Source organism: Calonectris borealis, chromosome 4 (assembly GCF_964195595.1).
Source record: "Calonectris borealis chromosome 4, bCalBor7.hap1.2, whole genome shotgun sequence".
In the NCBI taxonomy this organism is placed as follows: domain Eukaryota; kingdom Metazoa; phylum Chordata; class Aves; order Procellariiformes; family Procellariidae; genus Calonectris; species Calonectris borealis.
This window is the reverse complement of record NC_134315.1, coordinates 84,282,732-84,302,305: the sequence shown is the minus strand read 5'-3', so window position 1 is coordinate 84,302,305 and position 19,574 is coordinate 84,282,732. Positions and strand designations below refer to the sequence as shown.

The following is a 19,574-nucleotide window of genomic DNA, read 5'->3' as shown; positions in this document are numbered from 1 at the left end:
CTTCACAGTGATACTGTGGCATTTACAAGGTGATTACTTCCCTAGACAAAATCTTATTGGGAACTTGGAGCTCTTCTGGCATGTGTTTAGTGCCATCTGGAAGATTTCAGACATTGGGTGGATGAGCTGCAATGACAATGACATGCTCTCTGGTGAAGGCGAAGGCCTGCTTTTTAGTGAGTCTCTCGTAGCAGACTTTGTGGCCAGCGGCCTCATATAGCAAAGGTGAATTTATGCTTACCGTTTCAGAGATGTGCTGGATCTGTGTTTCTCACATCGTGTTTTCTTTCACGTTTTTTGGTAAAGAAGATGGGAAAACTCTGGCCTTTGGGCAGTGGAGATGATGTCGGGATGCCCTCCCGCCCCAATTTTTGTATTTTGCAGTATGTTTGTTCTGTGATTTCAAGGGAAGATATTCTGATTGAAAAGCCCTTGGCTTCAGTTGTGCGGGTCTAATCTAAACATGTTTTACGCTTAAAAGCTGAAAGCGGAGCAAATACGACGTTGCACTGGAGGTGACACAACGGGTTTTCACTTCAGTGTTGATTTTGATTTTATGTTGCTAGACGGTTTAGTTTCTTGTCAAGTCTTCTGCAGAAACGTCATTACAGAATGTAAGCTTCACGTAGAATATGGGAAGCTGTGAATTGTTTGGGTGAGGAAGGAATAATCTAAGAAGTACTTGTGTTGGTTTTGTTTACCTATAGAGAAAACCAGCAAGGGATGCAAATGTTAATTTTTCTAACGGCTTTTGCATGAGATTTCTGTGTACAATCTATATGCCTTTTGGTGTAGTGGTGTAAACAGAGGACGTACGAGAAAAGCACGCAACTGCTTTCGTGTTTGCTCTGCAGCTTTTGTTTGAGAATGAGTTTTTAACTTAGTAGTGAACGGAGCATTAAAATGGGAGAGGACAAAAAGCAAGAGCACTTTGTATACCGTATTCAAACTGAATCTCTGTTTTTGGCAGACGGCTGAAATAATCATAAAAAGATACCAGTTTTTTCTTGCGATGTTACACTATTTGGTATGAATGATTTAAGCAAGCTAATGAGGGATCATGATTGATTTTTAAGGGAAGCTTTACAGTGGCTTTGGGAACATACTTGCAGCCTCGTCTGTTCGTGGAGGTGAGGAGTATAGGGAAGCAACTGAGTAAAATCACTTTTTTTACTGTTGGAAGATACCAGTGGGACATTTAGGCTTCAAAAACATTTGCCCTGGATAGATTTGCAAGTTCGGGATAAAACCAGATGTTATTTCTTAAAATACTGCAGGTGGTGGAGTTGCTGCTAGCTCGAGGGGCAAATAAAGAGCACAGGAATGTTTCTGATTACACACCTTTAAGCCTCGCCGCTTCTGGTGGTTATGTGAACATTATCAAGATTCTGCTAAATGCTGGGGCAGAAATAAATTCCAGGCAAGTTCCCTTTTCACTCCTACTCTTACAGTTTCTGTAGCGTTCTGAGTTATTACCTTTTCCAGAAGGATTTCTTGACAACTATGTGGAGCAAAACCTTACTATTCTTACATGATCACAACCAACGTATTCTTTAATTTGTAGCATGCTTCTTTGCTCTTAAGTTAGAAATGAAAGGGTTTGACTGTGCTTTCCTAATGCTTTTTTAAATTCCATCTCCCTCTATGTATTTTGTTAACTTGTTTCCTGTATCATATGATCAGTTGTCTTTGTCAAAGATAGAAATCTTGCTTTTTGCTCTGGTTGGCCGGCTGGATTGAAATTACTTCTGGGTTATGTGAAGAAAATGTGTGTGTGTGTGTGTGTGTGTGTGTGTGTGTTACCCCTTTGTTTTCCCTGTGAAGTTTAATGAAAGCCTTTCCTGTGTGTGTATGCATGTATGTAATGCTTATGCATCCATTGGGAGGTAGAAAATAGCTGAGCCGTGCGCTCCACAGGTGGACTCCAAGCAAAGGTACGCTCCTCATAAGAGGTGCCTTTAAATTTACAGCAATTAAAAGGTAACGTGTAGTGTCTCTTAAGTAGAAATATGTGTCCTAGGCAATGTTACTATGGAGAACGTCTTGTAGTTTCAGTAATAGCTGCTGTGTAGCCGATTTTTCGGTCTTGGATAAGTACTCTGCCTTGACTAGTTTTGTTAAAGTCATTTCAGAAATGTGATTGTGATTTAAAGAGTTATTCGGTTTTTATTTTTGCTCTTCCAGAACTGGTAGCAAATTGGGCATTTCTCCCTTAATGCTGGCAGCCATGAATGGGCACACTGCTGCTGTCAAGCTGTTACTGGACATGGGCTCCGATATAAACGCCCAGATAGAGACCAACAGAAATACAGCACTGACTCTGGCTTGTTTCCAAGGGAGAACTGAAGTGGTTAGCCTGCTGCTTGATAGAAAAGCTAATGTGGAACATAGAGCTAAGGTAAGGGGCAAATAGCTGAGTAAGTCTCCAAAAAGAGATGCTTGTGAGTCATCAGTTGGCTGTGGCTATCTGATTTTCTTCCCTTTTGTGCAAGTTAACTTCTCTAGTTCAGTTAACTGAACTGAACTATATATTGTAAAGAAAAATAATGGCTGCAATTAAGGGCTAGTATTTTGGTGGTTACACAGTTCATCAAAAAATAAGTTTCCTCCGAAGCCTTAATGCATCTTCAGGTGCTTACAAGCATGAGAATAGTAATCCATTAACTTAATAAAAATAGAAGGTTTTAATGTATTCAAAAATAGCTGGAATCTTGGCCTAGGTATGCTCATGGTCGATTCTCTTCTGTCTGGCCAGCTGCCTATATCCACAGTGGTGATGCACAATTGAAAGGGGATGTGTGCGCTTGAGAGTCTGTCAGTTGACCCCAAATCTTTAAGTGGGAGGAAAGGCTGTTCGCTAGAAAAACGGCTAGAATATTGAGGGGGAGAAAAAAGAGACCTCCTACAAATGTGCCATTCTGTTCTCCTTTTCCGCTGTACTTCATGGTGGCCATAGAGGAGCTCAGAAGGACCTTCACGGTACTGATGGCTGCTAGGTATTCTTCCTGCTAAATTTACGTGTTCCCTTCAGCTAGCCAGGTGCTTTCTGGATGTTGCTATGTAGGATCTCATAATGAAGGTAGGAAATGGGATTTGCATCATCTGTATAATAACATGGGCACTTCATGGGACTTACGGCTGACGATCCCCATGTGTTCGAGGCTGGTTGGGTTCGTTTTGAGACACGGACAGCAGCGGGCTTTGAATCCCTCTTAGCGCTGCGCAGTGCAGGGGGCCCCTGTGCACTGTGCTGCTCAGTGAAAGCTCTTCGCGAGCCAGCTGAAGATGAGCTCACCTTCAAAATGTTGCTAAGCTATTGTAAAATTGGCCAGGTAACAATTGGCATCTGTACACCAGAACTAGAAATATGTCGTTGGAAGTTGCAATAAATCCTGGCTCTCAAGTAAAACACACCCCCGCTCCCCCACCCTCAACTAATTGCTTATTTTTCCTGCTTGCTTGTCTTAGACGGGCCTCACGCCATTAATGGAAGCAGCTTCTGGTGGATATGCAGAAGTGGGCAGAGTTCTGCTGGACAAAGGTGCAGATGTAAATGCTCCTCCAGTACCTTCCTCAAGAGATACAGCTTTAACCATTGCAGCAGACAAAGGGCACTACAAATTTTGCGAGCTTCTCATCAGCAGGTACTGTATTTGCAAGTGTGCTGCTTGAAGAAAAATGTCTTGAATATGGCCTTACTTAAATTAATCTTTCCCGATATACAGTAATATTTCCCAACATACGCTACAGGGTAGGAAATTGGAAAGGTTCTGTCTGTCAACCATTGCTATGTATTTTTATTTATCAGTACTGATCAAATGAAGTTCTCTTTGCTGTTGAAGTGCTTGCTTTTGCCCAAATGGACTAAATCAGTTTTGCTTATCTCACTGAATCATGAATGTTAGAAATAAACAATTTCTTGTAAAGTTTACATATATGTCCTTATAATGACACACAGCCATTTTGCATGGTAGCGTTAAGTCCTTACACAACAGAAGATGTGCGCAAAACATACGTCATTTTTTTTAGATTGATCACAACGCACATTCAGTGTAATTACGTTTCCTGATAAGCTTAGGGATATCTATTTTCCAAGTAGTTGTACTGGTTGTTGGCTTGCACTTGAAATGTCGTAAGTTGTTTTGAGTGAGCTAATGAAGAATACAGTGTACCGATGGATGGGAGTTGATAAAGTAATGAGAGAAGCTTCAGAGACAGCTGAAAGGCAGCGTGACTTAGAGTATTGAAAATGTTTTTTGGCGCAATTGAGGCTCTAGACAGCATCAGAAGAAATAAAAAAGTAATTCTGGAAGCAGAAGCACTCTGTGAATGCATATGTTTGATGTAAGAACGATTATTGAATTTTACCTTACTGTTCTTGTGTTGCATGTCCAGTTTGCTAGTCTAGTTGATAACGAAACGAAAATCTGGTCCAGAGTTCTGATTGAATGTGTTTGTTTTTGTAGAGGAGCTCACATTGACGTGCGTAACAAGAAGGGGAATACTCCGCTGTGGCTGGCAGCAAATGGAGGGCATCTAGATGTTGTCCAACTGCTAGTTCAAGCTGGAGCTGATGTGGATGCTGCTGATAACAGGAAAATAACTCCTCTTATGGCAGCCTTTCGAAAGGTAGAATATGAAGTTCGGCTTTGGTCTTAGCTAGTACTGTCTCGATCGTCCCTACACAGTTATAAATAAAATGTAGCTGACAGAAACTACATATTTAAAAATATGTCAACTAATTTTAATACTTGGCATGAAATCTTCAAAAATAGGTATGTGTGTCACCTGTATAATATCTGTGTTAGATTCTAGTAGAAACTTGCTTTATAGGCACTTCACTGAGGCTGGTTCTCATGGGTCTGAGGTGAAAATTGCAGCGTGTTTGTGCGGAGAGGGGCAATATGTGATAGAACTGGGGGGAAATTGGATTGGTTTCTTTGACAAGAGAGGATGAGCACTTTTGCCAAAAAAAAGTGCGGTTGAGCTCGATTTGACTCTAGAGATAAATTGTTGTTAGCAAGGCAGTGTGGTTCAAGTGCTGCAGTACTTGAAAAATTGCAAATGACTGTAGGAGCCTGCAACTGTTAAGATGCCAGTGCTGGGCGTTTGAAAACTACCAAAATAGAAGGCAAAACTGTGTGAAAGTATGGCTGGAGTAAGGGCAACCTGGCAACAGGTACTGCAATTGCTTGCCTTCTCTTCCATCATAAATGTGAAAAAATATGCCTCACTAGTTTAGGAGGTGATAAAGATTCAAAAAAAAAAAAAAAAAATTGAGAGCAGCGTATGAAGGAGTTGAAAATAAATATTTTGCAATGAGTGCTTGGACTAAAGTGTTTCTTAGCAAACCAGAAGCAGCTGGCCTGATACAAAATGTCGTCCTTGAAATTTCTTTTTCAGGGTCATGTAAAAGTGGTGCGCTACCTAGTGAAGGAAGTAAACCAGTTTCCATCAGACTCGGAATGCATGAGATATATAGCAACAATTACTGATAAGGTAAGATTTTAAGAAAGAAAATATTTGAGAAAGAATAGTGCTGTGACTCAGCTTTGGAGTCGATGTTATGAATGGTCTTTAGCTTCCTGGCACAACAGATTTCAGACAAATGATGAGTCCCATTGGAATTCTTCAGAAAAAACGTTGCAAAAAATGGGCACACGCGGCCACAGTAACTTTATGCGCCTTAGTGCTGTCAGAATAGTATTAAAGGTGGTGTTACGTATTATCCATGCTTATTTTCAAGTGGTCTCCCAGTCGTTACTTCGCTTCGCTCTGCATTCCTCCCTGTTGAGCAAGTTTGTACTGAATTTATGGTGGCTTTTGCAGCGGGGTGGAGATAACAGAATGAACTTTTGACAAGAGCATGTGTGAGCTGAAGTACAAAGATTCACAATCTTGTAAAAAAAGTTTGTACTAGAAAGAAGATGGAAAACGTAATTGACAGTAAAGTGGTTTCTTAGAGCATATTAAGTGGACTGCTGCTCTTCCTTGCGGAGGTCCAGTTATATTTGGTTTATCTTCAGACCAGATGAAAAGGGCAAAAACTATTTTGTAGTAAGAGAAACGAGAAGAGCAACTGGTGCAGAAATAACGGTTGTAATGCTTCTATCTCTTCACTGATCCATTGCGTTGTGATTGAGTTGTCTTGTTTCTGGGCGTCAAGTTGTGGTGAGCATGTTGAGGCTGAAGAGGTGCTAATGTTTAAATCGGTATGCGTTTTATTGCCATTGGCTGTGACCACTGTCCACCTCCGTGATGCTAGGCACCCTACGCATTTAAACATTTTTCACTGCTGTGAAGCCAATACAGGTTTCAGTCGTACTATAAGAGTATAATATTAACATATTTCCCAAATGTCTTTTAAAAAAAAAAACAAAACAAACCAAACAAAAAAAACCCACACCAACGTTGCTTCATGGTACATTTTTATTTCTGCAGTTGCTTCACCTTTCAGACACTTTGCCTTTTATTTCATCAAATTTTTTGGTCTTCATAATGGGCATAGGTTATGAACTGTCTTTGTGCTGTTCATAGCACGTTGAGACATAGGTTACTGATTGCATGTCACACCTGTGACTGGAATATCAGTTTGCAACGTTGGGCATGAAGAGGAACTTACTGGAGGGAATTTAAACTTCTCCCGTAAAAAAAAATCCTGTGCAAATAACGTAACAGTTAAGAAATTACAGGTGTAAGCTTGAGATCATATATTCAAACATAGGCAGTGTTTTTCAAACAGAGGGTTGATGTACTTTATCATTTTAGGAGATGCTGAAGAAGTGCCACCTGTGTATGGAATCAATTGTTCAAGCCAAAGATAGACAGGCTGCTGAAGCCAACAAAAACGCAAGCATTCTTCTAGAGGAACTGGACTTGGAGAAGGCAAGTTGAAAGCGTTTGGAGCTGTGAATATTTATTCGATAAAATTCCAAGTTCACTTAGCTTCAAGATTATAAGAGCGCTGAAAGTATGTATTAAAGTATAGGAGTATGTGTAATTACCGTAATTGGAGTGTCTAGAGCTGAGCACCTGGTTCAGGTCATCTTTGAACTTTACTTTGACTATTATTCAGAGAACTTGGATCAAGAAACTCCAATATAACTATTTCTTCTGGAATAATATTGTACCAAAAGAAGGATTTCTGCTTATAATCTTTTGTCAAGTGCATGACAGATGGGCATTTTCCAGTCACGTTGGCGTGGATTTTGGGTCTAAACCCTGTTTTGTGTCTTAACAATGAAAAAATAATATTACTAGAAACCTTAGTACTGTACTAGAAATCTAAAGAAAAAATCGAAGTGCAAGTATAATGTCAAATAAGCGCACGCTTTATATACAGGCTAGCTGAAACCACTGCATGTTCTGATCTTTGAAAGGGAGATGGGTGTTGTTCAGACTGTACTGCTGAGACACACAAGGTTACAGAAAGAATCCTGCAAATGCATCTTGGAAAATTCTGACTTAAGTGTGTGTGATGTCTGTCCTCTGTTTCTACACTAACGTTCTGTTAACGTGAGTGAACAATCTGTTTGGAAGAAGTAAATATGTAAAAACATGGATCATAAAGAGTTTAGCTTCTATTTGGTAAATATGTTAGTCTAAAATGCAAGTTGAACTTCCTAGGAAATAGAAAGCATTTGCATTTCTTGAAATGTATGGGACGTCTTGTAATACTGTTCCATGTGCTTGACTTGCAGCTGAGGGAAGAAAGCAGGAGACTGGCCTTGGCTGCCAAAAGAGAGAAAAGAAAGGAGAAAAGGAGGAAGAAAAAAGAAGAACAAAGACGAAAACTAGAAGAAATAGAAGCAAAAAATAAAGAGAATTTTGAACTTCAAGCTGCTCAGGAGAAAGAGAAGTTAAAAGCTGAAGGTGATTTAAAATACTTGCCTCATTTTTGAAACACAGCGTTGATTTTATACCCAGTATTAAAAAATGCTTTTCTTGTCAAAGCTTGAATACCAGCTTTCTTATGACCTGCTTTCCTTTCGTTGACCTTTTCTATTAAGCCTGTAGCTTAGCACGGCGGCTTCAGTGAGAGTTATGGATTAATTTTACCACGGGGATGGTGTTGGCTGGTTCTTTTTTTTTTTTTTTTCCCCCAAGTCCCAATGCTTGAAACTAGGTAAAGTGTTTTGGTGTTTTTTTTTTTTTTTAGCTTACAAACAGAATTATAATAATGATTAGCTGAAAAAACTGGCAATATGGAAATTACAAATATGTATCTTTCTCTTATTATCCATCAAAACCTGGCGCTCTTGTATCTTGTGGCAATGAGTTTCATCTGGTGTACTGCGAAATGGTTTTCACTGGTTGTTCCCTCACTCTGATATGCTGGAAGAAAGGGAAGACAGATGACAATTTTTTCTGTTGTTTCCTGTGCTTAAGTCCCCTAATTGCTTGTGTCTGTCTTTCCATGCCTGAATTCAATTTCACATTTGTTAAATAGCTACTGCATTTGTTCCAAGAAAAGAATGAAGAAACTCTATGTAAGTTAGCATAAACAAGGGGAGAGGCTCCACAGTATGACATATACAGTAGTTTTACAGATGTCCGCATAGTTAGTGGTTCTGCATGTTTCTTGGAGTCTTGTCAAGTTACTCATGAGTCATTTGATAGGACAGGTGTGATTTGGAAGAGAAAACCATATAAGCTTCCTCAAGCCAGCTAAACTAGTACTGGTTTTTTTTCACTCTTCCATCAGATGATCCAGAGGTCCCGATGGAGCCTCCTAGTGCTACCACTACAACCACCATAGGTATATCTGCGACTTGGACAACATTAGCAGGTTCCCACGGGAAGAGGAATAATACCATCACCACAACAAGCTCCAAAAGGAAAAACAGGAAAAATAAAGTAACCCCTGATAATGTTCAGATTATATTTGATGATCAACTCCCCATTTCCTATAGCCAACCAGAAAAAGTGAACGGTGAATCTAAGAGCAGCAGTACCAGTGAAAGTGGCGATAGTGACAATATGAGGATTTCCAGCTGTAGCGATGAAAGCAGCAATAGCAACAGCAGCCACAAAAGTGACAATCATTCTTCCACAGCCGTTACTAACACACAGAGCAACAAAAAGCAACCGTCGGTTCTTGTCACTTGTCCAAAGGATGAGAGGAAAGCAGTAACTGGCAAGTCATCCATAAAGTAAGTTGCTGTCACCACGCGTGCCATTTTAAGGTGGTTGTGGGCCTACATTTGAACGCTGCGCGCTTGTCTTTGTGGACTTGCGTTGTTAAATCGGTTGTTAGGAAGTGGATGAGGCAGCGTGTCCTCGCTCTAGTGTGTATAAGGAGTATAAACATTGTTGCAGTCTGAACTTGAACTTAGTATTAGGTTCTGAAGCAAAAAACATCGTCGTGGATCTGGAAGTAGTGAATTGTTGGGGTATTTCGAGATATAAGCATCTCAATTCAAGCAACTTAAAGCGCTTTTGGGCTAAAAGAGAAAAATGGGTTGGAGGGGCTGCAGAATGGGCAAAATCCAAGTCGGCCTTCCTTTTTATTTTTTTTTTTTTTTTTGACTGCCTAATGACAGCTTTTGATTTCTTTTAAAGGTTGTCTGAAGTTATTAGCGAAGTGACGAGTAACTCCTTGTCTACTTGCACAAAGTCTGGTCCTTCTCCCCTTTCTTCTCCAAATGGAAAGCTAACCATTGCTAGTCCTAAACGTGGTCAGAAAAGGGAAGAAGGATGGAAGGAAGTTGTGAGAAGGTAAGCAAAACATTCCCCTAATTCCCCCTTGTTGACGTCTTTTTTCAGAATGATTTATTTAGTGTAGCCTCCTCTGGGGTTACTGAATGACCACCTTCTTAGCAGACTTGGTAGATTTCATAAAATTACTGCTACATAGGTTGAATCGTGAATTATAACATTGTTTTGACCAATCTGCCCACTGCTTCATGCCATGGAAGTGTTTCCCAGTTAATATTGTTTCTTTTTTGTACAGATCCAAGAAGGTTTCTGTTCCATCAACTGTAATTTCCAGAGTAATAGGCAGAGGAGGGTGTAACATCAATGCGATACGTGAGTGCACGGGAGCGCACATAGACATTGACAAACAGAAGGACAAAACTGGAGATAGGATAATAACGATAAGGTGAGCAGGCTGCTTGATTTGCTCGTTCCTGTGGGGATTTTTTCATTGTAGAAGACAGTTCAGTATAGGAAAATGAAAAAGCCTGTCCTCATCGTCCCTTGGAAGATCACTTTGAGACAGTCGGTTCTTTGAGGCACAGGGGACGAATGGGGTGGGGAAACGGAGAACAACTGCCAGTTGGTACTATCACGCTTGCACAAAAGAAGACTTGTGAGATAGGGTGGAGCATAAACGTTAGGGTTCTGTGTTTAGACTTGTTCGGATATGGCTAAATATGTAGGCATATTTAGGGAAGTAAACATTTTAACCGTTTGGGCTTTTTGGGAGTTAGAGTTTTCCCCTTGAGCTTCCTAAATAATTGTCAGCAGCAAGAACACGCCAAGCTGAGTCTTCAGATAGAGAGTTAGTTTTCTGTCTGCGTTAGCATGACGGAAGACAGGCTGGATCACGTGTTGGAGGTACTTTGCTGTAATGTATGTAAATGCTTTAGATGCACTTACCCTTTTCCCTTCCTTCTTTTTTATAGGGGTGGTACAGAATCAACAAGGCAGGCCACGCAGTTGATCAATGCTCTGATTAAGGATCCAGATAAAGAAATAGATGAACTTATTCCAAAGAACCGTTTGAAAAGTTCAGCTGCAAACTCCAAAATAGGGTCGTCGACACCTGCCACCACTACAGCTGCTAACAGTTCTCTCGTGGGCATCAAAGTGACCACTGTAGCTGCTTCGTCAACATCTCAGACTGCCTCCGCACTCACGGTGCCTGCGATTTCTTCAGCATCCACTCACAAAACCATTAAGAACCCGGTGAATAATGTGCGGCCTGGTTTCCAAGTTTCTCTTCCATTAGCATATCCTCCTCCGCAGTTTGCACACGCTTTACTCGCTGCTCAGACTTTCCAGCAAATCCGTCCGCCTCGGTTGCCCATGACACACTTTGGAGGTACTTTCCCACCAGCTCAGTCCACATGGGGTCCGTTTCCTGTTAGGCCGTTGAGCCCTGCAAGAGCTACCAACTCGCCGAAACCTCACATGGTGCCTCGCCATAACAGTCAGAACAGCAGCGGTTCTCAGGTGAATTCAGCAAGTTCTTTGACAACTAGTCCGACAGCTACAACAAGTTCAGTGGCTTCTACTGTGCCTGGTTCTTCTGCGAACGGCAGTCCGAGTTCACCTTCGGTCAGAAGACAGCTTTTCGTCACGGTCGTGAAGACATCAAACGCCACAACGACCACAGTGACGACCACGGCGAGTAACACGAGCACGGCGCCTACGAATGCCACGTATCCAATTCCTACTGCCAAAGAACACTACCCTGCATCTTCCCCCTCATCTCCTTCTCCTCCTGCGCAGCCAGCAGGCGTTTCCAGAAGCAGTCCTTCCGACTGCGCAGCAACCTCTCCGAATAAAGGGGCGCCTTCGTCTGATCCAGAAGCGGGTAGTCCGCCAGCAGTGGAAACGAGCAGCTCGACCGGCAGCAGGCAGCCCAGTTCTGGTACCGGCAGCTCATCTGTGCACCCTGCTCATCAGCAGCCTCCGGGAGCTCCTCTGCAAGAGGCAAGACCCCCTCTTCAGCAACCTCAGGTTCCTGCACCAGATCCTCGAATGGTTGTGCCTCCAAATTTAGCAGCGACAAGCTCATCTGCTCCTGTGGCAGGTCCGACAAATGCCCCGATGACCTATCCGATGTCTCAGACATCAATGGGGTCTTCTCAGCCTGCAGCTAAGATGGAAACCCCGGCCATCAGACCGCCTGTCCACGGAACCGGTAGTGTCCATAAGAATCCAGCTCCTGTGCAAAACTCTTCTGTCGCAGTCCTCAACGTTAATCACATCAAAAGGCCCCACAGCGTTCCTTCTTCAGTGCAGCTTCCTTCTACCTTAAGTACACAAAGTGCTTCTCAGAATTCAGCCCATCCAGCAAACAAGTCTATGGGTAACAATTTCAGTGCTACTTTACCATTTGGGCCCTTTAGTACATTGTTTGAAAACAGTCCTACGTCTGCCCATGCCTTCTGGGGTGGTTCCGTCGTTTCATCTCAGACGACACCGGAATCTATGCTATCAGGAAAGTCTTCATTTTTGCCAAATTCAGATCCTTTACATCAGTCTGATACTTCCAAAGCCCCAGGTTTTAGGCCACCGTTACAGAGGCCAGCTCCAAGTCCCTCAGGTAAGTCTGTGTTTTGCATTCATACCTTAATAATATACTGAAGTAATAACTGCTGCATGTTTTCCTTTTGAACGTGTAAAATTTTCTGCCTTAGCTTTTGTGGATATTTAGAGTAAAGCACTGTCTGCCCTGCAACAAAAGGGTGCTGTAATATAGTTTATTGTTTTTTCTGTAAGCCCAGTTGAGTTCATGTTCCTTTTAAGTGCCACCTGTCAAATCTGATAAGTATTTTGCAGCTGAGGAACTTGATAAAAGTCGAGCTGAGGCATTCTTTTTGCCATTCCAGTCTACTCTTCTGCGATAGCTGAGATAATAAAACGATTCACTGTTGTTTCTACCTCCCTTCCCTACCACCAGCTAATAACTATTCTAGTTTGTGGTAACTTGCTTCTTGTCCTGAGGCTGCAGAAAAACACGCAGCATCTTCAAAGTGTTAAGAATGATAAAAACATGTTGTGTTTCGATGTGAACTTGTAATAAGAGTTGTGTTCTCTTAACTCCTAGATTCGATCAAAAAACTTCATTTCGTTGACTTGCTCGGTTTTTTAGCGAGATGTTTAGCCTTCTGCACAAAGAGAGACCAAGGGGCTGTCACAGAACTTGTTCTGTAGCTTCCAGAAAGTACACACACAGTTTGTACCATCTGTGCCTGTTTTAATAGGACCTGCGAGTCGTTTGTGTAGCTTTGTTTATGAGTTGAGAGATATAAGAGATAGATAGTTTTTTCATATTTTGTCAATACCATGGTGTGGAGTAGCTTTTGAGGCACCCTGTGAGTTTTGTCAACTTAATACACTGGTTAGCATTTTGACTTTGGCACACTTGCACACCGTGTATCGCTTGAGCGTGCCTGTCAGTTCCTGGGGAAAAGCAGTGCTCGAACCACAGTCCTACTGTCACCTCGGCCGTTCTTCTTTTGGAAGGCTGCAGCCACAATAGATGAAGTTGGAGGTGTCTCTGGAGTCAGGGGGTGTTACGTTAGTTCATAGGAAAGTAGCCCCTGAGAGCCTGAAGAATTTGACAAAAAACAGAGGCTGGATCTTAATAACGGATGATGCGGAGGAGGCAGGTGCTGTGCTGCTTTGTTGTTCTGCCTGTCACGGGTGAACGGATTTTTTTTTTTTTTTTTTGCTAACTAAAACTACAAATTAAAATCTTTTCTCATGTACTTTACGAGTAGGAGAAGGATGCAAGTACCACAGCAGTTGGTTGGTAACAAGCTTCCTTAATAGTTTTTGAAACTTAAAATCCTAAGATTTTATTTTTCCCTTTCTTCATTGAGGAGAATATTAAGGGGGTGGTAATTCTTGTCTTTTTAGCCAGTAATGGCTAATTGGTGCCATTTGGTCTTCATAAAATATCATTTTCCTAAGCAAGTGAAAATGTATCCCTGGGTTGGAAAAAACCACTTCAGTGTTGATCATGGTGCACATAGACATCATTCTATAAAATAAAAAATGAATGGAGGAAGTCTTCAAATCTTTAGTATTATTTCCACCGTTCGTGGTAAAAAAATCATACTTCCTAAACCAACAAAATTTAAATTACAGTTACTTTTCCGATGTTCGGTTATATTAGGACAAGTACTACTTGGCTTAATTTATTTGCGTTCAAGGTACCTGCATGATAACATAAGAACCATTCTTGATTTATATATACAGCGTAACTGCACATACTGTCTAGACTTGCAGAGTATGAAGCTTAAGACTCCCAATTCTCTTTGGAATATAGTAACACCCCGCCCCCCCCGACCCAGCCCCAACAATTTGGTTGGATAAAAGTTTTACTTCTTGCTTTATTATTTCCGTGATAGGGGCGACCTCTTCACAGAGATCTTGGAGTACTGGGAGTCATTTGTGCCAATTTCTCTCGTAGGTATTGTCAGTATGGATTCGCCCTACGCTTCTGTAACACCTTCTTCTACGCACCTGGGTAATTTTGCCTCAAACCTTTCGGGAGGTCAGATATACGCGCCCGGGACACCTCTTGGCGGAGCACCTGCAGCTGCTAATTTTAACAGACAGCATTTTTCCCCACTTAGTTTATTGCCTCCATGTTCATCAGCATCGAATGGTGAGTTCTAGTCAGTGGGAAAGTAGTTTGGAAGCTATTGTACCAATTAAGCGCCCTCATGCACTGCCTATTTTAGGTAGGCTTTTCTAGTTTTGTTTATTTTTAACTTAAGGTTTTTAGATATGTTTTAAACCTTTATGCAGTCACAGATTTTGAGAGAAAATTTTCTTGTGCAAGTTCTGATCTCTAGTGTGGTTTTTCAACAGCTAAGGTCATGCTATTGCGGAGTTCTTGCTGCAATTAACTTTGGCCTGTTAACATATATGACATTCTTTTAGTCATCTTGCAAAGAAAAGGTTGGTTTCTTGGTTTGTGAAGGTAATATTCCAAGTGTGAGTTGTGTAAACCATTTAATGATGTTTTACTAAAGCTAGCTCAGCAGTGGTGATTGCTTAGTTTCTCTCATGTCCTTAAAACAGAACTGTGTAATGTATTCCAGGAAAAAATACTTAGGGCAAGTTCTGGTACCTTCCTCCATGTTCGTCCCCTGTAATTTTGGCTATGTAGCAAAGTTTTTTGGACAGAAAACAAATCAACTGTGGAGTGCTGGCTTGTTCAGGGAACAAGTTAGTCTGTTTTACTGGCAAAAATAATAACAAACAAAACCCACCAAAAAACCCCACAAAAGAGACCAAATCAGAATTAAACCCAAACAAACAAACAAACAAAAACTCCCCAAAAAAAACCAACAAGAAGAAACAAACCCAACCCAATAATAACATGGGTTTATTTCAGCTATACTTTTGGGTATAATCCTCAAATCCTCTATTGCTGATACACCGTAATGCTCAGTTAAGATTTTGAACCATCTGTTGTGATAGGTTGTGGTGTATGTCCGGTAGCTGAGCTGACAGGGCATGATAATCGTTTTATGTAAGAGACTAAATCGATGGTGAATGCCTCTCTGATCTGAAAGTAAAACCGTTAAAGTTATCCTGAAGTGTTTGCTGTATGAATCTGGCATTAACAAACTACGCATTTTCACGTGTTTGATGCATGGCTTGACATGAAAGGATAGGTTTGTGGTGACTTGAGAGGATCTGGCTGCCATTACTAAGTGCTCTCGTTGATTTTCTTGCAGAATCTCCTGCTCAGTCAGTGTCCTCTGGAGTAAGAGCACCATCTCCCACCCCTTCAGCAGTGTCCCTGGGATCAGAAAAACCTAATAATGTTTCTCAGGACAGAAAAGTTCCTGTTCCGATTGGGACTGAACGGTCTGCACGTATTAGACAAACTGGAACTTCTACTCCATCTGTTATCGGGAGCAACTTAGCTGCTCCGGTGGGACATAGTGGGATCTGGTCCTTCGAAGGTATAGGTGGCAGTCAAGGTATGTAGCCTTAATAGATGTCCCTGTGCTCGCAATTGACCACAATATTGTGTTTTCCTAACCTGCCTTTGGAGCTGAAGGATGATGCTGAAGCGAGTGCCTTCTGCGAAGGAGTTGGAGCGGGGTCTTCTGTTTGCCCTCCTACCCACTTAATTGTGTTTTAGCAAGGTCTCAGAAAACCTCAGCGTTCTGAAACACCCTGGCTGTGAAAATTTGTTACTCAAAGCGAAAAATAACAAGGAAAATAAAACCACAGGGTTCACATGGATGAACTGAGTGAGGATCGTTTGATTTAGGAAGAGGGGAGATGAAGATGTCTCAAGATAAACTGTATGTTTTCTTTCTGTTGATAAACAGATGATTATACTTTAATTCGTAGCCAAGACGGAGCTTTTTGTGCTGAGGATCGTGCAATTATGTTTTTATGAGTTTGAGTGTTCTTTGTTCTTTCCAGTCACGCCACTTGCATTTTACTAATGCCAGGCTCTTGGCTCTCCTGTAGTCACATAGAATTCAGTATTTCAGAATTCATTAAAAACTTAAGTTAGTGATGGGATAGCTTTTCTCAGCAAACACTTCAGGAGTCTTGGATGCAATTTGTAGGAGACTGCTGAGTTTTTTGGGGGTTGGTTTTTTTTATTTGATTTGTTTTTTTCTTATTTTTGCTTGGGATGAAGGGGAGGGAATCATGAGATGATGTTGGATGGGACCTCTGGAGGTCATCTCAACCTCCTGTACAAAATGAGATTTGCTATGAGGTCGAATTGGGTTGGTCAGGGCTTTATCCAATCTGATCTTGAAAACCTCCAAGGATGGAAACTGCTCAGCCTCTCTGAACAACCTGTTCCACTGCTTGACTGAGGAGTCCAAACAGCTTAAGGTTTTAATAGACTGACTGTGCACGTGCTTTGCATGCGATGAGTATACTGTCCTGTTTTTTTTTTTTCCCCCAAATACAAAATAGATAGGATGTATCAAACCTTTTTTTACTTCACGAAAGGTCTTTGCTCCGTCTGTGTAGTGAGACGCTATTCATCATTAAGGCCTTAGAAATTGAATACTTTTATTTGCTTTGTCTAGGTGTAAAAGTTGCCCTTTACGTCTGTCTTTGCTTTCGGAATGCTGCTTTCTTTCTACTTCGTGCAATTACTTCAACGTTTTGATTGGCAGTGTTCAGAATGGGATTGGCTCTTCCCTTGACGAGTATTAAGATGGCTTCAGAAATGTCTCTGTATTCCTTCTCCGCCCCTCCAAATATAATTTCCTTTTGCTTTATTTTGAAAAATTGGCTTTCTGGATGTCTGAGGTTTGAACTGTAGTAACAATACCAAGCTGCCTCTAATGCATTCATGTAATTAGAACATGAACACACGTCTCCAGCTGGTCATTCTCTCCTTTTGCTTTTCAAAAGTACTTCTCTGTCTCTTAGTTCATAAAATCATTCCTGAAAGAATGGTAATGAAGTGGAGCAAATAGCCTTCGCAGCGTACATACCCCTTTCACAGCACCAAATGCACAAGGAATTTAGTTTTTTGGAGGAGGAGGAGTTAGCACAAATGCCAGCTTTTCCTTTCAAATGAATGAAAATTGCAGAGGTGATGCTTTGGTTGCATATAACTGTTCAGAACGCCTTGCACTGGCTCAGAGTTCCTGCCGTGGAGGAACTCCGTGTGCAGGTGCTGTTTCTGGCGCTCTCCATCCCACACGCACCCACGTTCTGATGCAGGTAGATGCATAGGAACTACAAGCTGAGCAAATGCCACTTTTGGAAAAGTTACAGCGTGCAAACGTTGAGGCTGGAAAACGGATGATTAGCGGGCGTCATGTGTAATGCTGTTGCTGTGTCTTCTGTGTTGTTAGATAAAGTGGACTGGTGTCACAGCGGAATGGGGAGCCACATGATCCACAGGCCCATGTCTGATCCAGGGGTGTTCTCGCACCAAGCCATGGAGAGAGACAGCACGGGAATCGTAACGCCTTCCGGTACATTCCATCAACCCGTTCCTGCAGGATACATGGACTTCCCAAAAGTCGGGGTAATGACCTTCTTGGACTTCATATGCGCGGTACCGCTCGATTTCCGTGTCGGTGCGCGAGGCAGGTGAACAACACGGAGGTATCGTTGTGCGGTTGAGCGTGCGTAAGCTAAAATGCAAACTCGCCCTCACAGTATCGCAGAAGCCTAGATCTAATAAAATGAACTTGTCCATGATGTAATAAATACATGCATAGAAAGGTTTACCTTAAATTAAGGCATTTCATTACTGCTTTAAGATGGAGAATTTCTTTAACACGAATCGCCTTTTGTCATTCCGTACGTGCAATAGTAGCACTGTTTATGAATACATACTGATTCTTGCTTTTTCCTCCCCCTCAGGGTATGCCTTTTTCTGTGTATGGGAATGCAATGATTCCTCCTGTAGCCCCCATCACAGATGGTACTGGAGGCCCTATATTTAATGGGCCTCATGCTGCTGACCCATCTTGGAACTCGCTGATAAAGATGGTTTCAAATTCCACAGAAAATAATGGGCCTCAGACGGTAATTTCTCAATTCTTATGCTCGCAATTTTGTTTTAACTGAAGAAACAGTGTGGTGAAGATAAGGTCCTCGCTGTTAGAAAGTCTGAAGATACAGTGTAGTGTTCCTTCTTTTTGCTTGTGTCTCTAAGGAGCTGATAGAGCCCCCCTACTCACTACAGCACTGAGTGCTGATGTGCTTACTGACAACCTCTAAACATCAGTCATCTCTCCAAAAACAAGTGTAAGTTGTCCCGAGAAAAAAAAAAAAACCAGCATCCCTAAGTTACTGCAGTTCAACGGAGTGTGCTGTAGTTAGTTCTGTGAAGGTTTTTGTGCTTGAGAATGGGGAAGCTCGCTTCCAGCTGAGCTCAGAGAAGCTGCCTATTTAATCAAAGTAGACACTTGGTTAATTGCTGCAGGTCAGCTTTTTTAATGACGTGTTGTAGGCAAGTCTGGATAGAAAAGGTAGTTTTACACTGTATGTTCTACCCAAAATTATCATGATTTCTCTCTCTGTGCAGTTCTGCATTTGGGAGAACACAATCTATGTGCTTTTGTGAGAAAAGCCATTTGTTTCCTGTTACGTAAGCTTTCCATTCCCAAAAAGGGAGAACAGCATTAGGTCTAAAGGATTGTTGCTAGGCACTGAAAGGTATGATGTCTTCACTGTGCTAGGAGTTCACGTAGGCGAGGAGTAAGTAGCTCTTCTGTCCACTGCTCTGATCTTGCCTGGCTTATAGGCTTGTCCACTAAATATAATTTAGGTACAGAGATTATGTTTCCCTAAACCTCTTGCTCGTGCTCAGCCAGCAACTGATATTATGATGGATCATCCGTAGCTCTTGTTATATTATATCCTGTGCTTATTTTTAATTATACAGTGAGCTCTGTTATACCGTTATTAAATAAAGATATTTCTGGACTTAATTTGCTTGGAATCATCCAAGCTGCAAACAGCAGCTCCCAGCTCTGGCAGGCCGTAGGTGTGCAGAAGAGGCCGTCTGTTGTTTGGCCACAGTTCATGCATTGCTCTCAAGTGGCTCGTGACCATTATGAGGCAACTTCTGGTTTAGTGAGAAAACTTAGTCCCCCGAAGAAGGCTTTACTCAGTTATACTTGGGTTTCCCCAGAGCTGAGGGTGTTGGTATGCATCGGGGGAAAACAAATCAAGGTGCCAGAAATCAAGTTCTTGATTGTCTGAACTTCCTAAGGTAAACTCTGAAAGCTGGAGGTCTCCAGGCGCTGTCCTTGCAAATACTTTTGCGCATATTCAGAGTCCTGTTAATTCTCCTTGACAGCAGACCTGGCGTGCTTAGAGGGAGTACTTTTTTCCCTGGGTCTGAAGGGATACATATTTCCCATGAACAGTAA

General features: G+C 41.8%; 1 protein-coding gene across 3 annotated transcripts in view; it reads left to right on the top strand.

The window, feature by feature from the left end:
- Positions 1–19,574, top strand: part of ANKRD17 (ankyrin repeat domain 17) — a 94,271-nt gene that overhangs the window by 73,718 nt on the left and 979 nt on the right. For all 3 annotated transcript variants that reach the window (XM_075150412.1, XM_075150411.1, XM_075150413.1), the window contains exons 19-33: positions 1,278–1,420; positions 2,185–2,398; positions 3,469–3,644; positions 4,467–4,629; positions 5,404–5,499; positions 6,769–6,885; positions 7,701–7,872; positions 8,705–9,152; positions 9,562–9,717; positions 9,953–10,102; positions 10,629–12,277; positions 14,153–14,350; positions 15,432–15,680; positions 17,541–17,716; positions 18,058–18,222. In XM_075150412.1, coding sequence (XP_075006513.1) covers positions 1,278–1,420; positions 2,185–2,398; positions 3,469–3,644; positions 4,467–4,629; positions 5,404–5,499; positions 6,769–6,885; positions 7,701–7,872; positions 8,705–9,152; positions 9,562–9,717; positions 9,953–10,102; positions 10,629–12,277; positions 14,153–14,350; positions 15,432–15,680; positions 17,541–17,716; positions 18,058–18,222 — 4,272 coding nt within the window. The remainder of the gene's footprint in view (positions 1–1,277; positions 1,421–2,184; positions 2,399–3,468; positions 3,645–4,466; positions 4,630–5,403; positions 5,500–6,768; positions 6,886–7,700; positions 7,873–8,704; positions 9,153–9,561; positions 9,718–9,952; positions 10,103–10,628; positions 12,278–14,152; positions 14,351–15,431; positions 15,681–17,540; positions 17,717–18,057; positions 18,223–19,574) is intronic.